The sequence below is a fragment of the Nilaparvata lugens genome, chromosome 4 (assembly GCF_014356525.2).
Source record: "Nilaparvata lugens isolate BPH chromosome 4, ASM1435652v1, whole genome shotgun sequence".
In the NCBI taxonomy this organism is placed as follows: Eukaryota; Metazoa; Arthropoda; class Insecta; order Hemiptera; family Delphacidae; genus Nilaparvata; species Nilaparvata lugens.
This window is the reverse complement of record NC_052507.1, coordinates 64,099,631-64,117,711: the sequence shown is the minus strand read 5'-3', so window position 1 is coordinate 64,117,711 and position 18,081 is coordinate 64,099,631. Positions and strand designations below refer to the sequence as shown.

At 36.8% G+C, this 18,081-nt stretch overlaps 1 protein-coding gene across 1 annotated transcript; it reads left to right on the top strand.

Annotated features, from left to right (window-relative positions):
- Positions 1–355: 355 nt before the first annotated feature.
- LOC111056475 lies at positions 356–17,864 on the top strand. The gene is made up of 5 exons (XM_039426171.1): positions 356–537; positions 850–1,143; positions 8,530–8,769; positions 9,882–10,134; positions 14,579–17,864. Exons 2-5 carry the CDS (start codon positions 917–919, stop codon positions 14,939–14,941), a joined length of 1,083 nt encoding a protein of 360 aa, XP_039282105.1. The 5' UTR covers positions 356–537; positions 850–916; the 3' UTR covers positions 14,942–17,864.
- Positions 17,865–18,081: the final 217 nt, after the last annotated feature.

Here is an 18,081-nt window from a genome sequence, read left to right as displayed (position 1 = left end):
ACCAACAGGGTGTTTTTTCGACGACTATATAATACCTAGGCCCTGTTGCACAAAAGCCGGTTAAATTTTAACCGTGATTAATTTCACGAGAACCAATCAGAGAAGGCCTTTTTGATAAGACGGCTTCTCTGATTGGTTCTCGTGGAATTACCGGCTTTAGTGCAACCGGCACCTAGTGTTTCTGCTAGGTGAGATTGCCAGCAGTGTCCTTCTATTTTCAACAGGGAGATTTTCCCTACAGAGTATTTTTTGGGCAGCTGTGTTGGTACCTACTGTTTCCCCCAGCAGTGTCTCCCATCGAGAGGGAGATTTTCCCCGCAAACAGAGGGTGTCTTTAGGGCGGCTAGGTTGGTAGTGTTTTAGTTGCCAGCAGTGGCGGTGGAGTCTGTGTGCTTTATCGACCGTTCCGACGCGACCATTCATGACATTTTACGTGATATCTAGATTTATATATACAGTATCCGAGTTAGCCTAGTGGCCAAGCATTTATGACATTCTACGTGATATCTAGATTTGAAGTCACTTTGTTAAAACACGGTTAGATTTGTATAAACAGTATTTGAGTGGGTCTAGTGATTAGGCTACGGTAGGCCCACTCATTCATGACAATTTACGTCTATTTAGATTTCTAGAATTTTATTCACTTTCTTATAATCCGGCTAGATTTGTATGTAGTGTATTTGAGTTAACGAAACATTTCACGTGATATCTAGATTTTGATCAACTTTTTCAAAAGACAGCTAGATTTTTATGTAGAGTTTGATAATATACTTTCTTAGAATCCGGCTTGATTTGTAAGTAGAGTATTTGAGTTAAACAAGCATTTATGACACTCTACCTGATTTCTAGATTTGTATCAAATTTTTCAAAAGACAGATAGATTTTTATGTACAGTTTTTGAGTTGCGTGATAATAAATGGAGGGTGGTAGCGGCGGATCGCCTGCGGCTACGGCAACTTGTCGCATGCTCCGCTCCCCGTCGCACGAGTCTGTCACCACCGATCTGTCGCTGTTCTCCGTCTCGTCGCTAGCGACATCCGACGCGGCCGCGCGACCCGCGTCGCAATCGCTTGTGCGCTTCAAGCCGTCCGATCTCGTCCGGGGACCCAGTCCGAACCCAGACAAGAGTCTCACACCGGCCAGGTCAGAATATCAACATGATCACATTCAAATTATAGTGAGGTCCAAATCAAAAATCAAAAATCTTTATTTTGCCAAAATACAAAAATACAAAATCATTTGAGATAATTCAAATCATTAAAACAATAACAAATAAAATATTCAGTCCACGTTATAATAATGATAAACTTATCTCTACTCCCACTGGCGAACAATCTAATGCCAGTGGTTTTTTCACTTACTGTTTATTATTACATTTTGGTTAGATTTTGTTTTCATGTTGAGCTTTGTTTGATATATGTCTATGTATTTATGAGTGTGGAATACATTTTAATTTGAATAATGACAGTGGAGGAAGATAGGAGAACAATGCTGCCGATCCTCCGTCTTATCAATGCCTTCTGTAGACGGTAGCTGATACACTTTTTGTGTAGTTGAGAAGTTGATATTGTGGTAATTATTCATATTGAATGAAAAAGACTAACAAATCGTCAAAAACCTCAGATTTATTGATACTTAGAAAGACCGGTTTCGGTTATTACACCATTGTCAATCTCTGATAAACTCTGCTAAACAGTTTGGTGTAATAACCGAAACCGGCCTTTCTAAGTATCAATAAATCTGTGGTTTTTGACAATTTCTTAGTATTTTTCATTCAAGTAGCTGATACAGGTTTATTGATGTAGTAGTAACTGTTCATTCTCGTTTAAAATAATCAATCATTTCAAGCAAAATATTATATTTCTCAATAATTTCATAATGAATTTCCATAATTACGATGAAATATTTTGTTAATTAATTATCAATTCTACATTGTTAAAACTTAAAAGATGATCTGGCAACAGATCAAAGCGAGAAAGAGATAGCGCTATCCGCTTTGTTGAATGATAGACAAGGATAGCAATTCCATTGCTAGTCAAACATTGCCATTATATTAACGTGGACCTCACTATAGTGATAACATGCCCCGATACTATAGTGAGGTCCACGTTATAATGGCAGTGGAGAAAGATAAGAGAACAGTGTTGCAGATTCTCTGCCTCCCCGTGGCCTTCCATGAAGAATGGCTGATACCGTTTACAACATTTGGACTGTTGTATAAATTAGAATTGGAACCGTTTTGGGCTTATAAGCCTGTGGTACTTTTCTGTAAGTTGTATAATTCTGAATGATTAAATAAATAAATGAATAAATAAATAAGTCTTCTGTGAGGAGAAGACTTGGATAACAATCCCATATTTAGGCCTTGTATCTGATAAAATGGGTAGGGAATTGAAGAGGAATGGATTTCATGTTGCTTTCAAGACCAAACCGATTTTAAATAGTCTATTTAGCTGGAGTAAAGACAAAATTGATATTTGGGATAAAAGCGGGGTGTACAAACTTAAATGTGATGATTGTAATGCTTGTTACGTGGGTCAGACTGGTAGAAGTTTCAAAAGTAGAATTAAAGAACACATCAGAGATTGGAATAAACAAAATGGGGAATCTAACTTTGCAGAACATTTGATAACAAATAATCACAAGTTCACAGTTAAGGAGAATGTTGAGTTTCTGCATGTTAATAACAAGGCAGATCTTTGAATATTCTAGAGGCTTTAGAAATAACAAGAGTAATTAAGGAAAATCCCAGTATAGTTTAAATGACCAGATTCATTTCAACCAGTACAACACTACGAATTTAGTTTTATCATAAAATTGTAAGCATACATTAGTCAATAGTTTTTCCATTTACATATTTGTTTTATTATCTTTCACACTTGTTTTCTTGGTTCTTATTTTGTACTCAAAGTAAATTTTATTATCATGGCGATTCTGTTGCTTAAGCCGCCATTTTGTCACACCGTTGAGGGGGAGGAGACTGTCTAGCTAGGCCAATGGCAGGCGTTCATGCCCTCGACCAATAGCAGTACTCGCCTACTAGTATAAATTCTGCTGCTCTTGTATTTAGTTTTAGTTTATCAGAGATTGACAATGGTGTAATAACCGAAACCGGTCTTTCTAATTATCAATAAATCAGTGGTTTTTTGACAATTTCTTAGTCTTTTTTCATTCAAAATAAATAAATAAATAAAATACCGGCGTAATATAAACTGTTCATTCTTGTTTAAAATAATCAATTATATTTTAATTAATCATATTTACACATTGTCAAAAACTACCTTACAACGTTGCGGAGCTAGAAAAGGATAGCGCTATTTGCTTTGTCGAATGATAGACAAGGAAAGCAACATCAATGTTTATCAAATCTTAGCGTCGACTCGGTTGCACAAAAGAAAAGAAAGAAAATTGTTCAAAGACTTTCACAATAATTGTAGAAGAACTTCTACAATAAAAGTTCTATTATCAATTTCAACATCTATTTTACGTCAAGTCTTTTCAATCTGGCAATCTCGATAACTAGTGTAGCTTTCTGTTATTGTGAGTTGGTAGACACTTTTTTACTATTTTTTTGGTTGGGGATTTCAAGGAGGGAATTAGAAGAAGAAGAAGACGAAAAGGAAGAAGAAGATGTACTCTATTCAAAAGATTAAAGGTTTTTTCCATCAAAGAAGATTTTGAAAATATCTAGTCAAGAGCAGAAACAGAAAATTCAGTTGGGATATCTTGACCATTTCATCAGCGTTTCTCAATCATTCACAAATCAGATGAAAGTTTAAAGCTTCGATAACACTCTTTTAGACGTTATCTTCTAATATTTCCTCATTATCTTTACTATGTAGGCCTAAATAGAACTCTGTGATTTGTTTATTATGTTATTTATGGCTTTTCTGATAAGGCTTCAACAACTTAAAATGAGGGTGACAGATAAACTGTTTAGCAGAATTTATCAGAGATTGACAATGGTTTAATAACCGAAACCGGTCTTTCTAATTATCAATAAATCAGTGTTTTTTGACAATTTCTCAGTCTTTTTCATTCAAAGTAACAATATATATTCCATCTACTTCTTCTCTAAGTGCCTATCCGTTCCGGATGTTGGCTATCAGCATGGCTATCTTGATTTTGTTGGTTGCGATTCGGAAGAGTTCTACTGATGTTTTACCGAACCACTTCCTCAGATTCGCCAACCAAGATATTCTTCTTCGACCCGGTTTTCTCTTGCTGTTTATCTTGCCTTGAAGGATCTCTTGGAGTAGCCCGTACCTCTCTGTGTTCCTCATTATATGTCCGAATATTCCATCTACTACCGCATTGAAAAGAAGGAACACTTTTTAATTTTAAGAAGAATCTATTGGTTAGAAGACTGTCACTATTACAAAAATTCTTAGCCGTGGTATCTCATCTGAAGATAAAGCCATCTAAAATTTGAAATGTGAGAAGAAAAGTGTAATATATAAATAATATATATCTTCAAGTTATGTATGAAATTCTTAAAAATGTTTAACGAACTGAAAGGAAATTATATTCTATGCAAACTACCCTGACATCTCAATTATATGAGCTTGAATTTCCCTAGATCAAACATTCAACTGGAATTTGAAATGTGAGAAGAAAAGTGTTATATATCTTCAAGTTATGTATGAAATTCTTAAAAATGTTTAACGAACTGAAAGGAAATTAATATATTCTATGCAAACTACCCTGACAGCTCAATCATATGAGCTTGAATTTTCCTAGATCAAACAAATTATCCAATTGATCAATCGTTTTGGAGGTGTACTGAAGACAAGAAAAACAGAAGAGGAAATTGAATGAAAAGGACTAAGAAATTGTCAAAAAACCACTGATTTATTGATAATTAGAAAGACCGGTTTCGGATATTACACCATTGTCAATCTCTGATAAACAAAAAAAAAAAGAAAAAAAAAAGAGAGGAGATCTTTTTATTTGAACGTCAACTGAAATATTCATCTAAATGTCTTATCCTCCTTCTACCTCACTCTCTCGCTCTCTCTCTCTCTCTCTCTCTCTCTCTCTCCTCTCTCTCTCTCTCTCTCTCTCTCTCTCTCTCTCTCTCTCTCTCTCTATTTCCGAAATGTAATTCAGCCAATAATTCAGCTGACACTTGCAAGTGGCTTATTGGTTGAAAGTGGCCATTAAGCCCTGGCCATATAAATCATGGAATTTGAAGATGTCACTTGGAGAGACGCTCCAGAGAAACCGACTGCGCGCTGTCACGGATACATATTTACATTGGCTGCTCTGACGTCATCATCAGTATTTTCTCTCTCTCTTTAACTCGTCTCTCTTCTTCGTCTCTTCTCTCTCTTCCATGCAGAAATAGCATTGTTTCGAGGGTCTCGAATATTGTATTGGGGAAACGGAAAGCGGAAACTGCTCCAACTTCCCCTACACTATCATTTCAAACGTCTCTTCATTTATTGTATTGTAATAAACTGTTGTGATGAAACGAATATTGTCACCCGTATTATGAGTTCATTATACTAATCCAGTCACTATATACATTGGTGCATGCAATTTATATTGTAGTTCTGATTTTTTAATATATTATTTGGGTACATAAGAGAAGTCCAGAACCAATTTCTTCATGTAAAATTTCCTTGTGCTAGATACAGGATGACCCAAGAACCTCATATTTTCGGCTCATTTTCCAGTTATCAGCTATTTCTGCCAAATCTCGTAATCGGACAGAATAATTTGCTCAAAAACTAAAATTCATCAAAATTGATTTTTTTCTTCAAATTTAACTTATTTTTGAAAAATCATAACTCAGTACTCATTGGAGATAGAGTGTTCCGAATGATCTCATTTGATTCAGAATTTCATAATCTAGAAAATAGGCGAGAGCAAATTATTCTGTCCGATTACGAGATTTGGCAGAAATAGCTGAAAACTGGAAAATGAGCCGAAAATATTAGGTTTTTGGGTCACTCTGTATCTAGCACAAGGAAATTTTGCATGAAGAAATTGGTTCTGGACTTCTCTTATGTACCCTGAGTCCAAAAAACTGGTTATTGGGTATTGGTCTGTATGTATGTGTGTGTGTGTGTGTGTGTGGTGTGTGTGGTGTGTGTGTGTGTGTGTGTGTTGTGTGTGTGTGTGTGTGTGTGTGTTTGGTGTGTGTGTGTGTGTGTGTGTGGTGTGTGTGTTGTGTGTGTGTGTGTGGTGTGTGTGTGGTGTGTGTGTGTGGTGGTGTGTGTGTGTGTGTGTGTGTGTGTTTGTGTGGGTGTGTGTGTGTGTGTGTGTGTGTGTGTGTGTGTGTGTGTGTGTGTGTGTTGGGTGTGTGTGTGTGTGTTGTGAGTGTATGTGCGTCTGTGTACACGATATCTCATCTCCCAATTAACGGAATGACTTGAAATTTGGAACTTAAGGTCCTTTCACTATAAGGATCCGACACGAACGATTTCGATCGAATGCAATTCAAGATGGCGGCTAAAATGGCGAGAATGTTGTCAAAAACAGGGTTTTTCGTGATTTTCTCGGAAACGGCTCCAACGATTTTGATCAAATTCATACCTAAAATAGTCATCGATAAGATCTATCAACTGCCACAAGTCCCATATCTGTAAAAATTTCAGGAGCTTCGCCCCATCAATGCAGATAGATTCCCAATTATCAGGCTTCAGATACAATTGAAACAAAAAAAAAAAATCAAGTGGAGTAGATTGAGCATGAAAATCTCTACAATTAATGTTCAGTAACATTTTCACCTAAAATTGAAAATAAGCTTTAAATTCGAGAAAACGTGATTATTCAATTGCAAATTATTGTTGATTCTATTAAAATCATTCACTATGAAGAGATAGCAGACCTCGTGTGTCTCCAACCGTTATTGCCCTGTCACCAGCTGGTTCAAATCTTTGAGATGCGCGGGAACACTAGCGTCACGTGATCAATTTTCATAACTGCAAGGAAAGTTGTGTGAGTGCGCCACACCAGATTTTTTATGTCTATATTGACTGGACTATACCCGGAATATTTCCTGATAAATCTTTCAAATCACTTTTATTTTACATCATACAATAATTACACTTAGAATAATTATGATTATAACTAGCGAATATCACTATAATGAGGTGTTCACGTTATAATGATTTGTGATTCTGTCCACGAATAAATAAATAAATAAATAAATAATAAACTTACACAAAACCTACTCTAGAACATGGTACGCCATAGTGGAGTAGGTCAATTTCCACACAGAAAACACTAAACATGTAGAAGATACAATATAAGAATTTTTTCGTAACTATCTATTGTAAGTAATTGTAAACTATCTAATATTTTCTGTAATTGATGTAGTGGTTTTAGTTTTTTAGGAAATAAACATTTATTCTTTTACTGACCGAGAGAAGTGAGGTCTAAGATTCAAGTAGACGGTTTGGCATTTCTCTTAATGTTTAAATGTTTATATGTTGCGCATTTACGGCGAAACGCGGTAATAGATTCTCATGAAATTTGACAGGTATGTTCCTTTTTTAATTGCACGTCGACTTATATACAAGGTTTTTGGAAATTTTGTATTTCAAGGATAATATAAAGGGAAAAACGAGCCTCCTTCATACACCAATATTAGAGTAAAAATCAGACTATAGAATATTATTCATCATAAATCAGCTGACAAGTGATTACACAGATGTGTGGAGAAGTCAGTCTATTGCTGTATTTCCATAAGGTCTATAGTTTCAATCAGGTACTTGTGGATGATAATACTGCGTGAGGTCTACTGTTCACAGAACTACTAGTAATTGTTTGTTATTAGTATTTAGGCTACATTAAATTTTGTGACACTATTCATATGTATTTGTACATGTTTAATTAATCAAGATTTTTTCAATTCAATTCAACATAAACGAACCATACCATTGGATATCTACTTATGATATCTTTTCTCTATGTTGATACATGGAAATCCATGTTGATAGACCCCCGGACATCCCAGAAATCCACTGGTTTGGAGAGGAAAATGACTTGATCTGTTAAAATTTTGAACATAAACGAACCATATCATGGGATATCTATTTATGTTATCTTTTCTCTATGGTGATACATGGAAATTTCTGTTGATAGACCCCCGGACATCCCAGAAATCCACTGGTTCGAAGAGGAATATGAATTGATCTGTTTAAATTTGGAACATGAATGAACCATTCCATGAGATATCTACTTATGATGTCGATTCTCTATGGTAATAAATGGAAATTTCTGTTGATAGACCCCCGGACATCCCAGAAATCCACTGGTTCGAAGAGGAATATGAATTGATCTGTTGAAATTTGGAACATGAACGAACCATTCCATGAGATATCTACTTATGATGTCGTTTCTCTATGGTAATAAATGGAAATTTCTGTTGATAGACCCCCGGACATCCCAGAAATCCACTGGTTCGAAGAGGAATATGAATTGATCTGTTTAAATTTGGAACATGAACGAACCATTCCATGAGATATCTACTTATGATGTCGTTTCTCTATGGTAATAAATGGAAATTTCTGTTGATAGACCCCCGGACATCCCAGAAATCCACTGGTTCGAAGAGGAGAACGACTTGATCCGTAGCTGCGCAGCTCTTAGCTCAGCGCTAGGACTGCAGAAGAGCTTCAGTACATCGGACATCAGTCAGCTGCCGGCCGCTAACTCGAATGCGGCGCCAGTCGCTAATGCGATCCCGGTCGCAGGTGCGACTCTCGGTCGTAGCTGGGCCGTTTCCGAGTTGGCACTCAGTACAGTGCAACGATGCAGGTACGACAACAAATCACACACATTTCAATTTCAAATTATCTCAATTTGGTTTTACTCCATCCAATCTTTTCCTTCCTACTCTAAATCCAATCTAATATTTCTCTTAACCTCTCTCTTCTTTCAAACTGGAGTGATCCGTGGTCTAGTGGATAGAGTGCTTGCGTAACAGCATAGAGATCCCGGGTTCGAACCCCTCTCATTACCAAAAGTTTTTTAACCAGATCACTCCCGTGTTATCGGATGGGCACGTTAAATTGTAGGTCCCGGCTGAAGTATGACAGTCGTAAGGCCCATTGATGGCTTAAATTTATATATTCAGGCGGTGGGACCTTCCCGACCAACAAAAGCCATACGAATTTACTTTACTTTTTCCTTTCAAACTCGCTTTCTCTCTCAATGTCAATAATTAAAATTCCCCCAGTTAATGTATTTTCCTCCACAGTTTTCTGAGCGATCACCCCAGACTGGAACACGTTATAAATCTTGTTATCTTCTTTGTAATCATTGGATTCTAATTTGAATTTTCAAAATCTCAAATTTGAGTTTGAATTTTCAAAAAGAGTGATGATAGAACTATCTGCTTTGTCTGATAACAGACAACGATAGTAAACTTAATCATTAGCCTATATTTATATATATGAGTTGATCAGTTTTGTTAATCACTATAGATCTAGTTTTCTTCTTCTCAATTATTGGATTGCAATATGAATAGTTATTATTAAACGGAGATCCAAATTAAATGCTTTAATTCACCCAAAGACTTCTGCTACTGCAAATATTGACAACATGGTTAACAAGAAGTCTTCGGGGTGATTTACAGCATTTATAATACTTAACATTAAGTACATCATCAAAATGATAGGGAGATAAAAAAATGAGGTAACCTATTCCTCTCCCAAATTTAGATAAGGTTACACATTGCCCGAAATAGGTGATGCTTTGTAGTTGTTCACTTCACAAAATTTTTTAGTCCTTAATTATTTTCACAAAGTAGATTTATAAATTTAGGTGCTTCAAAACCAAACATCAGAAGATTTTGATTTTTGTTCAATGATAAATTTGAATAAATGAATTGTCTCATTAATTTCTATCTATAATATGAATTTGTGCAGTTTCCTGAGCGATCACCCGCGCCTAGAGCACGCCTCCCGCTCGTGTTCGACGTGGGTGGCCGTGGGTGACGTGGCCTCCACCTCCCAGCTGCCCTCACCACACGGTGGCCACTCAACCAGTGGCGCCGCCTCCGCAACCGCCTCCGCAGCCACCTCCACTGCTGCCTCCGCTACCGCAAACAGTCTACCGCCCCCGCAACCACCGGCCCCGTCCTTCACACCCGCCGACCTCATTAGATCCGTCAACAAGAAAGTGAGTTCTGACAACAGAAATCAAAACTTATAAAACTATGATTCATAATTGTGACCAAAACAATAAATAAAATCAAACGTCTGGTTCACACGATTCTAGACAATCTCCTACTTAGTTGAGCGGTGAAGGTAGCTTCAAGATTGAGATTGTTGAATGTAGTGCATGTATTGAAATGGTGGTGCTCCACCAGAGTGTGCCTGCATAGAATTAAATACAAATAAATGTAAATTTCTGTTGATAGACCCCCGGACATTCCAGAAATCCACTGGTTCGAAGAGGAGAACGACTTGATCCGTAGCTGCGCAGCTCTTAGCTCAGCGCTAGGACTGCAGAAGAGCTTCAGTACATCGGACATCAGTCACCTGCCGGCCGCTAACTCGAATGCGGCGCCAGTCGCTAATGCGATCCCAGTAGCAGGTGCGACTCTCGGTCGTAGCTGGGCCGTTCCGAGTTGGCACTCAGTACAGTGCAACGATGCAGGTACGACAACAAATCACACACATTTAAATTTCAAATTCTCTCAATTTGGTTTTATTCCATCCAAGCTTTTCCTTCCTACTCTAAATCCAATCTAATATTTCTCTTAACCTCTCTCTTCTTTCAAACTGGAGTGATCCGTGGTCTAGTGGATAGAGTGCTTGTGTAGCAGCATAGAGATCCCCGGTTCGAAACCATCTCATTACCAAAAGTTTTTTAACCAGATCACTCCCGTGTTATCGGATGGGCACGTTAAATTGTAGGTCCCGGCTGAAGTATGACAGTCGTAAGGCCCATTGATGGCTTAAATTTATATATTCAGGCGGTGGGACCTTCCCGACCAACAAAAGCCATACGAATTTACTTTACTTTTTCCTTTCAAACTCGCTTTCTCTCTCAATGTCAATAATTAAAATTCCCCCAGTTAATGTATTTTCCTCCACAGTTTTCTGAGCGATCACCCCAGACTGGAACACGTTATAAATCTTGTTATCTTCTTTGTAATCATTGGATTCTAATTTGAATTTTCAAAATCTTCAAAAAGAGTGATGATAGAGCTATCTGCTTTGTCTGATAACAGACAAAGATAGTAAATTTGAACATTATGTTTATATTTATATTTATGAGTTGATCAGTTTTGTTAATTACTATAGATCTAGTTTTCTTCTTCTCAATTATTGGATTGCAATATGAATAGTTATTATTAAACGGAGATCCAAATTAAATGCTTTAATTCACCCAAAGACTTCTGCTACTGCAAATATTGACAACATGGTTAACAAGAAGTCTTCGGGGTGATTTACAGCATTTATAATACTTAACATTAAGTACATCATCAAAATGATAGGGAGATAAAAAAATGAGGTAACCTATTCCTCTCCCAAATTTAGATAAGGTTACACATTGCCGAAATAGGTGATGCTTTGTAGTTGTTCACTTCACAAAATTTTAGTCCTAATTATTTTCACAAAGTAGATTTATAAATTTAGGTGCTTCAAAACCAAACATCAGAAGATTTTGATTTTTGTTCAATGATAAATTTGAATAAATGAATTGTCTCATTAATTTCTATCTATAATATGAATTTGTGCAGTTTCCTGAGCGATCACCCGCGCCTAGAGCACGCCTCCCGCTCGTGTTCGACGTGGGTGGCCGTGGGTGACGTGGCCTCCACCTCCCAGCTGCCCTCACCACACGGTGGCCACTCAACAAGTGGCGCCGCCTCCGCAACCGCCTCCGCAGCCACCTCCACTGCTGCCTCCGCTACCGCAAACAGTCTACCGCCCCCGCAACCACCGGCCCCGTCCTTCACACCCGCCGACCTCATTAGATCCGTCAACAAGAAAGTGAGTTCTGACAACAGAAATCAAAACTTATAAAACTATGATTCATAATTGTGACAAAAACAATAAATAAAATCAGACGTCTGGTTCACACGATTCTAGACAATCTCCTACTTAGTTGAGCGGTGAAGGTAGCTTCAAGATTGAGATTGTTGAATGTAGTGCATGTATTGAAATGGTGGTGCTCCACCAGAGTGCGCCTGCATAGAATTAAATACAAATAACACAGTACTGTACTCTCAAGCTTGAAGTTACCTTCGCCGCTCCACCTTTACTGGAAGCAGGTTGCCGGATGCAAGCAACTTGTACCTTGTAGACACTTTTACTTGAATGAGGATGATACAGAACCAAAAATAGAACACTTTCCAAGAACCACAGGATTGAACACTCACTTGAGGCCTAGTTCTTACATGTGGACATTATATTTAATATTTATATATTTAATATAAGGTACACGTTCTATTGCTGTGGAGAAAGATGGAACAGCGCTGCCGATTCTCTGTCTTGCCACTGCCTTCTACAGAGGATATCTGATGTGGCATTCTTATTCAAAATAATCTATTCAACGAAATATGTCTTTCAATGATTTAATGAAACACAGAGTGTATCACAATCTACTCTCTTAGTATTTCACTCTTAGTACTTCTTCTTTTCGGATTGAAATTTTATTATTTTTTTTTCTAGTTTTTCATACATTCCATATGTTTCTTTTTTCTTTATTATATTTTTTCCATTTTCGACTGAATCTCAAGCCACTAATTATAGCCGACTGATTACTCGTTGCCATCGCTCAAACTATTTAGTTTTGCTGGTAACGCCAATGATAATATTATAATCAATGTTTAAATGGAAAATATTTTAATTTAAGTATATGAAAATTTTTATATTTTTCACATTTGTAAAGTTGTGTTTAATGATTTTGGCAATAAATATTTCTTTCTTTCTTTCTTTCTTTTCTTTCAATAAATTAAAAACTTTAGAAATGTTGCACTTAAAAAATTTTGCATTTAAAATTTTTCAATAAAAATCAAAACCTACATAATTTGAATTTTATATTTTGTTAATTAACTATATATATATCTCTCTACATTGTAAAAAACGATCAAAGAATGTTGCGGAGCTAGAAAAGGATAGTGCTCTCTGCTTTGTCGAGTGATAGACAAGGATAGCATTGTGTAATGTGTACGGTGTGTTGAGGGGTTTTGAGTCTGTCTGGGATGTCTCTTTTAGGATTAATTTCTTGTAGTATCCTAATACCATTAATTATCATTTTACGTCTGTAAGTAATATATCTTGTAATTAATAATTATTATTGCTCTGTTTCTTTTTTTTTTTTGATAATATGTTACTGTTTAATGCTTATTAAACATTATGCTCATTAAATGTTGCTGTGAATAACAAATAGTGAGTAGGTTTTTGATTTTTATTGAAAAATTTTAAATAAGTGCAACATTTCTAAAGTTTTTAATTTATTGTGATACACTCTGTGTTTCATTTAGAGTATAAAATCAACCTTCAAAATTCAAAATTTTCAATCATCATTCCTGGACCGAAAATGAAGTAACAAAGCAGTGTGTGATTACATAACCTTATCTTTTGGACAACATTAACATTTCATCAAAATTTTTGGAGAGAAATAGTACAGGCTCAGCCTAGTTTTTCCTCCACTGTCATAATTGTATTATGATTATAGTTTTTCATACAATAAATGAATTATAATTATAATTATTATTGGTTGAAATTGTTTTGTTTTTCAATTGTATTGTATCATTGTCATATCTATTATTGTATATTTAAGTATATGTAAATGTAGAGAACTCGTTCCTCGCACACAGGCTTTGCCCATGTGAGGAACCTTCTTCAAGTTTTGTATATGTATATTGTGTATTGTTTGTACTTTCTAAGAAGAAGAATAAAGATATTTTCAATTTCAATTTCAATTGTTGAGAAACGTTCTGGCAACTTTGCGAAACAAGAAGAGGATAGTGCTATCTGCTTTGTGGAATGATAGACAATGATAGAATTACCAATGTTATCAAAATAGCCTACTGCCAATATAACTTGGATGTCAGAAAGATTTTATGATTGAGTTCCTCACTATAATGGTTATTTCGAGATTGAATGAAAAAGACTAAGAAATTGTCAAAAACCACTGATTTATTGATAATTAGAAAGACCGGTTTCGGTTATTACACCATTGTCAATCTCTGATAAACTACATAAGGAATATAAATATTAAGAAATAGTGTCAAATTAGATTTCCTAGTAAAGGAATGTTTCCCAGTTGTAGTAATGGGTTTATCAGAGATTGACAATGGTGTAATAACCGAAACCGGTCTTTCTAATTATCAATAAATCAGTGGTTTTTGACAAATTCTTAGTCTTTTTCATTCAATATGAATAATTACCACAATATCAACTTCTTAACTACACAAAAAGTATTTCGAGATTGATACATTCCGCAGTATAAATTTGTTCCAATCTGAAAATAGACATTGAAACCCCAATTAATAGAATCTATAAGACGCTTTCAATGCTGTTAAATGTTTGCAACTTGTTGAATGTGGAATGTATTTTACTTGATTCGATTGAACACCGAATAAGACAATGTCGTTCTGTTATAGGTGCGACAGAACTACATCAGACGCCGGCTGATGACAACGTACAAGGCGCTCGAACGCCTGTCGCAGAGCGAGTTCAACCTGGACCGCCTAGAGGTGGCGGCAGCCGCAGCTGCGGTGCCACAACCGCAGGGAGTGCAAGTGCACCTGAGGGTCCCCGGTGCAGCTGCACCACCGACTGCAGCCGTTGCAGCGGCCACTTTGCTTCGTGTGGTGGCAACCAACACCAACAATCTGCCTCTGACCATCACCGACGTGGAACGGGAACGCGGCAAGCCGCTCTCCAAGTACGACCGAAACATGATGATATTCAACTGGCTCCACACGCTTGACAACTCTTCATTCGAAGGTATTCAGTGGGAGTGAGACAGTTCCATCGGATAGGCATCCAGTGGGAGTGAGACAGTAGGCTAAAATCGTCACAAATTGTGTCAAAGTGCTGTGAGTTTTCAGTGCTAGAAATTGTGTTTGAAAGAACGATGATATTCAACCGGCTCCACACGCTTGACAACTAATCCTTCGAAGGTATTCAGTAGGAGTGAGACAGTTCCATCGGATAGGCATGCAGTGGGAGTGAAACAGTAGGCTAAAATCGTCACAAATTGTGTCAAAGTGCTGTGAGTTTTCAGTGCTAGAAATTGTGTTTGAAAGAGCGTGATATTCAACCGGCTCCACACGCTTGACAATTAATCCTTCGAAGGTATTCAGTGGGAGTGAGGCAGTTCCATCGGATAGGCATACAGTTAGAGTGAGACAGTAGGCTAAAATCGTCACAAATTGTGTCACAGTGCTGTGAGATTTGGAATAGCAGTTCCAAATCAAGGCTAGAAATTGTGTTGAAAAGAGCAAAATGTGTCCAAAGCAGTTATGGAAATTGTGTTTGAAAGAGCGATGATATTCAACCGGCTCCACACGCTTGACAACTCCTCCTTCGAAGGTATTCAGTGGGAGTGAGACAGTTCCATCGGATAGGCATACAGTGGGAGTGAAACAGTAGGCTAAACTCGTCACAAATTGTGTCAAAGTGCTGTGAGTTTTCAGTGCTAGAAATTGTGTTTGAAAGAGCGTGATGTTCAACCGGCTCCACACACTTGACAACTAATCCTTCAGTGGGAGTGAGATAGTTCCATCGGATAGGCAATCCGTGGGAGTGACACAGTTCCATCGGATAGGCATACAGTGGGAGTGAGACAGTAGCCTAAACTCGTCACAAATCGTGTCAAAAAGTGCTGTGAACTTTAGAATAGAAGTTACAAGTGATAGAAATTGTGTGAAGATCAGATAGTTAGTCCAAGAAACGTTCCAGAAAGTTCTATAAGTTCCAATGTGGCAATATTGGTACAAGATCGTTTCCAAAGCAGTGTTAGAAAAGAGGGGTTCAACGCAGTGCTAGAAATTATTTTGGAAAGAGTAAGTGGGGCTCCAAAGCAGATCTGGAAATAATTGTGTGATATTCAACCGGCTCCACACGCTTGACAACTCCTCCTTCGAGGGTATTCAGTTTTCGAATAGCAGAGGAGCGGTCACATATCAGTGCTAGAAATGGTGTGAGCGTGCTGAAGTCAGTTTAAAAGAGTTCTACTGAGTTCAAAAGAGTTCTAAAAGTTTGAGACCGCCCTTGTTCTGCTGTTATTTTATCTATAATTTTCGAGAAATGTAGTTCGTCTGATACACAATTTCATCGAAACAAGTCAACCTTATAAGAGAGGAAAGAAAACTTTCCAAACCCTCACTATACATTCCATATTTATTTCGTTATTTTAGCAGATTATATTCTTCAATGTGTGATATAGTTATTGAATCAATATCCTCCTTCATCACAGTAGCCTATATATTCCTGTGATTGGGTTGTGAAATATTGACGTGTCTTCTTATGAATGTAAAGTAAAATATTGTACTATTGTAGACTAGTAATCTCTTGCGATGCCATGACAGCTTGGTGAATGGAATCTTCTAGAAGACCTCCAAGCTATGTCCTCTGTATTAATAAGGCCGTGCATTTGTGTGATAATTGAATTTTACTGTTACTATATTGGGCTCAGCAGAAATAAAATCTATATTTCATTTTCGTAGCATTACTTACACCAAAACATGAGGAAAATAATTATTGTTTTCAATTAAAAGCAAGCAACTGTAATATAAGTCTAAAGAATGAAGAAGCTCACTATTATATTCAAATATGAAGTTATGCTGCTCTAAATTTACATGAAATTACAATCAATAAAACTGTTATCAACCTTGAACAGCTAGTATATAATTATAAAATTTCTAATTCCAGTAGAAAAAGTTTATATTTTGTTATTGTTTGTATGTTTGTTTTATTATTGTTGAATTTGTAGATATAGTGAAGTCGAATAAGAATCATTTCTCAATCTAATTCAAATTTGTTAGAAGGTCATCAGTGTGTAATTTTATTTTGGTTTTGCATCTTTTTTTGACAAACATCTTCATTGAAACTCTAATGTGTCGGTTGCACAAAAGCCGGTTAAATTTAATCGTGATTAATTCCACGTGAACCAATCAGAGAAGCCGTCTTTTGAAAAATACCTTCTCTGATTGGTTCTCGTGGTATTAATCACGGTTAAAATTCAACCGGCTTTTGTGCAACCATCACTATATCTTTTTATGAATGTCTTCTTTCGCATTTTCTTCATCCCACCGTGGTTAATTTCTTCTTATTTCTGAGTAATGTATTTTATGGATCAATTATTTTTTCTGACACTTTTACGCTGCCACTTAACTGGGTGATACAAACACAAGTCAATGAATCCGACCTCACAATACATATCTTTCTCGTTCAATAGTTGCAATCAATATTTTAATATTTTAGCATTTAATTCTTACCTGAATGGGTTTCCCGTGCATCACACCTCTCATGTGATATTGAAGTCTGAATGAACAAAACGCTATTTCATGATTGCATTTTATCTTTCCCTTGTTCATGAATTTACATTGAATTTATTGAGCACTACTTGAAAATAATATTGATTGGTGTATAGGTCGATTGCTCACTGCGAATACCGTATCTAGCAAAAGTAGAGTAGATCTTCATTAATGGAGATTGATTGATTGATATTTCACTAGCTCACACTTGCTGTAGAAAAAAATGTCGTGAAATTAGAAGTGAATAAAGAGTGACCTTCCAAAAGTTCTATGTCACTGAGGTTGGAATGAGATGAGAGAATGTGGGAATAGTTATTTGTGCAACTAGTGCGCAAAGTGACAGTTTGCTGCACCGAAAGAAACGTTTACGCCCGAGCCGTAGGCGAGGGCGGAATGGTTTCTTGAGTGCAGCAGAGGAACTTTGCGCACGTATTTCACATTAAGTTTTTCCTACAGTTACCATTGAATATGAAAAGTGGGTAATTATGGGTAAAATTGCCTGAAATCCATCAAATAACTTAGTAGTGTTTGAATGGCGAGGCGGCTGTGTGGTGTGTGCTGTGGTGGCACTGTGCTGTTGCTGTCCTCGATATAATATATAATAGTAATAATTAGCGCGTTGT

Excerpts from the sequence above, each read along its gene's own strand:
- LOC111056475 (XM_039426171.1), top strand. The coding sequence starts at position 917 with ATGGAGGGTGGTAGCGGCGGATCGCCTGCGGCTACGGCAACTTGTCGC. Across the intron at positions 1,144-8,529 it reads AAGAGTCTCACACCGGCCAG|ACCCCCGGACATCCCAGAAA; the intron begins GTCAGAATATCA and ends TTCTGTTGATAG. Across the intron at positions 8,770-9,881 it reads AGTACAGTGCAACGATGCAG|TTTCCTGAGCGATCACCCGC; the intron begins GTACGACAACAA and ends GAATTTGTGCAG.